This window comes from Morone saxatilis, unplaced genomic scaffold (assembly GCF_004916995.1).
Source record: "Morone saxatilis isolate NCDOM2014 unplaced genomic scaffold, NCSU_SB_2.0 Contig18, whole genome shotgun sequence".
Taxonomy (NCBI): Eukaryota; Metazoa; Chordata; class Actinopteri; family Moronidae; genus Morone; species Morone saxatilis.
In genome coordinates, this window is record NW_023339740.1 from 24,935,450 (window position 1) to 24,939,127 (window position 3,678).

At 42.8% G+C, this 3,678-nt stretch overlaps 1 protein-coding gene across 3 annotated transcripts in view; it reads right to left on the reverse strand.

Annotated features, from left to right (window-relative positions):
• lmcd1 (LIM and cysteine-rich domains 1) overlaps positions 1 to 1,970 on the reverse strand; it is a 14,557-nt gene extending 12,587 nt beyond the window's left edge. Inside the window, exons 1-3 of one of the 3 annotated variants that reach the window (XM_035662345.1) lie at positions 1,775 to 1,968; positions 1,532 to 1,693; positions 1,208 to 1,392 (exon numbers count right to left, since the gene is read on the reverse strand). In XM_035662345.1, coding sequence (XP_035518238.1) covers positions 1,208 to 1,234 — 27 coding nt within the window. In that variant the 5' untranslated portion in view covers positions 1,235 to 1,392; positions 1,532 to 1,693; positions 1,775 to 1,968. Of the gene's footprint in view, positions 1 to 1,207; positions 1,393 to 1,531 lie in introns of all 3 variants that reach the window. The other 2 variants (XM_035662346.1, XM_035662343.1) reach the window with 2 other exon arrangements.
• Positions 1,971 to 3,678: the final 1,708 nt, after the last annotated feature.

The following is a 3,678-nucleotide window of genomic DNA, read 5'->3' on the forward strand; positions in this document are numbered from 1 at the left end:
ATCCTGTCTAGACCTTTAAATTGCTGACCGAAACGTGGTCGGCAATTTAAAGGTCTAGACAGGATTAATTTAATGTTACAATTGATTTTCAAACAGGAACAGTAATTCAAACAGGTTTGGTTTTGAGCTCATTGATGCATTTTTCCAATTAGAAAAACAATGGACCAATCAGAGCAAATGTACTGCACTCATATAGCAGCTTTCTAGCCTTCTGACCACTCAAAGTGTTTTTACACTACATGTCACATAGACACACATTCACACACTGCTGGTAAAGGCCATCACAAAAAGAAGCAAAGTCATTAATCTGGAGCAATTTGGGGTTTAGTATCTTGCTCAAGAACACTTTGACATGCAGCAGGAGGAGCCGGGGATCGAATCACCAACCACCGAATTAAGGGGCCACCCGCTCTACCTCCTGAACCACAGACATCATGGCAAGCATTAACAGGACAACTGCAAATAAGGCCGATAATTACTCTACGTATATGATCCATGAATGTTCTATACTCCATAAACATCAACATAAAACATCAGGTTAACTGCTTTTAACAACTGAAAATGATGTCAGTGAGCTCATCGGATTGCTTGTGATCGGAAGGTTGTCGGTTCAATCCCACAGAGTGGCAGGATGAATCTGAGTGGGGAAAGTGAAAGGCAGTGATTGTCCTTCCCTCATCACCACCACTGAGGGTGCACTTAAGTTAGGCCCTTAACCCTGAACGCTCCAGTAGAGCTGCACAATGGCCCAGATTGTGTAACTGTGTGAATGTGATCAGGTGTTCCTGAAAAAGAGAGCATTGCTCTCAGTCAACCCCCCGAACAGATAAAGCTTAAAAATAAAACAAAATAACCCTTCATCATACATAAATTAACATGAACACTGAATAATAAAGTGAAACAAAATGGCCTAATTATGATTAACTTCATGAAAACAAAAGAACAGAACAGAAAGGTGAGAAGTTTCTGGGTGTTTGTATGTAAATCCTCTTTCAAAGCTGCTCTGTTAGTGCACATATACTCTATACTGAATGGTAATATAGTTCATTTGAACTCAGTAAAGTCTCCTTAATCCAAGATAAGAGTTTCTCCAGATCCATCAACAGAAGATCTATCATCAGACAAGCTGACCCTCTGACCTTTGACCTCCTCATTACTGTTGCTAATCTATCAATAAGAGTTTTAGATGTAAATGTTTCTATCCTACCTTCTCCATGGCTGAGGTCACGTCCATGTTGTCCGGTTCGACTCCTCGGCTCCTCAGCTCTCTCTGCGTCTGCTCTTCCAGAACAATGGGACTTTAAATTCCTCTCCTGTCGACCACACTTCCTCTCTCTCCCCGCCCACCGTCGCTCCTGCCGCCGCTCTGCTCCGCCGGCTCTCCACAGCTCACTGCAATTTAATCGTCTAGACTTTCATCTCACTCCTGCTGACAAACATTCACTAACTTCTTCACTTTTCACTCCAAAGGTCTTTTTTCTCATTCAGACTTTCTCTCTTCTTTTCTGTTATTATATCTTTAGAAACTCACCTTTCTCCTCTTCAGCTTTGGAGTCCTGCTCCTTTTTTTCTGTTTTATTTTTTTCCTCCACTCTTCCCTCCTGATTCGTCCTGTTGCCAGCTCTCCTTCTCCACCCTCTGCAACATGAACTCAGCAGGTCTCTGCACCTCCTGATTTTGCTCCAACACGCCCCTGAAGGGAAACAGATACGTTTTCCAACACTTTCTGCTTTTGCAGCTCTCTCATTCCCCTTTTTTTTCTTTCTGAACTCACACTGCTCTGCTACATATTACAGGTACCTCCTACGTTACAGCTGTAGACCATGCAGCAGCAGACTGGCAGTAATCAGGGAGATTTATGGTCTTAAAAACAGCAGCTGTGCTGCTTTCTGCTACAGAAAGGCTGTGATTCAGTCCTGGTCTTCAGCAGACTGGAGGACTACCTGGAGCAGCGAGGCCTGACTGGACTGTTTGTGTTTTTAATCTGAGACAAAGACACAGAGAACCCTGAGGGATTCCCTGCTCACTCTCTGCCAGCCAATCAGAGTGAGTCAGAAAAACTCCTCGACCAATGGCAACGTCAGGGATTCCTCCTCCTCCTCCTCCTCTCAATCTGCAGCTTTTTAGCGTGTGGTTTAAAAGAATGTGGACCACAAAGCCGGGCCGGACCAAACTGGGCTAAGCAGAGCCAGGCAGGGCCAAATGGTGTTAAACACAGACAGACAGTCCACAGAGGCTTCACAAAGCTAGTGGGACCAAGGCAGGTCCAAAAGAGGGGTAAAGTGATCTAGACAGGGCCAACAGGGATTAGACGAGCCAAGCAGGACATCCAGACTCAAACGAAGCCAGACAGGGCACAAATGGGGCTAATAACAGGGCAACTGGGCAAAACAGAGCAAGATAGGACCAACAATGCTAAAAATAGCAATAGCGAGTCAATCAGGGCAAAACGAAGCCAGACAGAGCCGGGATGGGCCAGAATTAGGCTAATAACTTCAAGACAAAACAATAAACATCAGTAGCACTCAAATATTAAGAATGTTTTAGTCCGTACATTGACTTTTTTTAAGAATACTGAATTTTTCTTAGCTAAAGTTAGAGCTTTTCTGCTTTAAGTTATGACTCTGAGAGGAAGTAAAATGTAAAATGTGTCAACTGGCAAATAATGGGTGGAAAAAGTATAAGAAGAAGGTGATACTGGTGGAGATAGCAAGATGATTAGGTTCTCCCTTACAATAAAGATTAGTAAATGTAATATGTATGTAAATTTACTGGGATATTCCCATAAGGAACGGGACTGTAGTGTCATCAACAGCCAGGCCACTTTTCGAGGTCGCTATAACTGTTGTGTAATGGGTTCTCAGGATTACTTGTCATTTTTTCCCAACATAAAACATAACTGAGGGATGTAATTTAAATTTCATCTAGTTTGCAAAGGTCCTGATTTGGGGAATAATGTTTGCATTTGATGCTAAAAATCCAGTAGCTTTACAAAACTTTACGGTGCATTTTCCTTTGCTCTCTTCTGTGCTGTTTCTCTCTCTGAGAATGTAGATTAGACCCTGTGTTTCCATGCTGAACATCCTCAATGACAGTCAGGGCACAAAATGAGCACCAACCACCAGCCAAATGTTTGTAAAATATGTCTTTCATGCATAGTTCCTGATAACAACAGCTACATTCAGCAATCATTACGATGTCAAAAGCCGCTGTTTCTAAATAGAGAGGACATGCACCGATAGCCAATAACACACGCAAACTAAGGCGTGGTCACTTGCACCAGATGGGTGCATGCGCTATATGTGTTCCTCATTATACAGTTGTGGGCATCAAATCATGTGAGTCACATGACACTGCAGCACTTTGGGTCCAGTGTGTTCAACATTCACCACCAGAACAAACTCAGGACTTCTGCAGAGACGGACCACAGGAACAAAACACTGGTAACACCTGGATTAGTGGAGCACTGGACTTTACTTCAACCTGCTGCTCATTCCACTTTACAAAAAGAAGATTTAGAGGAGCTACGACTCAAAGTGAAAGTAACTTTTCTTGATTGACTGACTTCTGCTTTTATTCTTTTGTCTGCTGTGTTTTGAACTTCACTCAGAGAATATAAATGTCTTCTGAATCAGAAAAGGATCTCTCCTGTCTGGTCTGCCATGACATCTTTAAAGA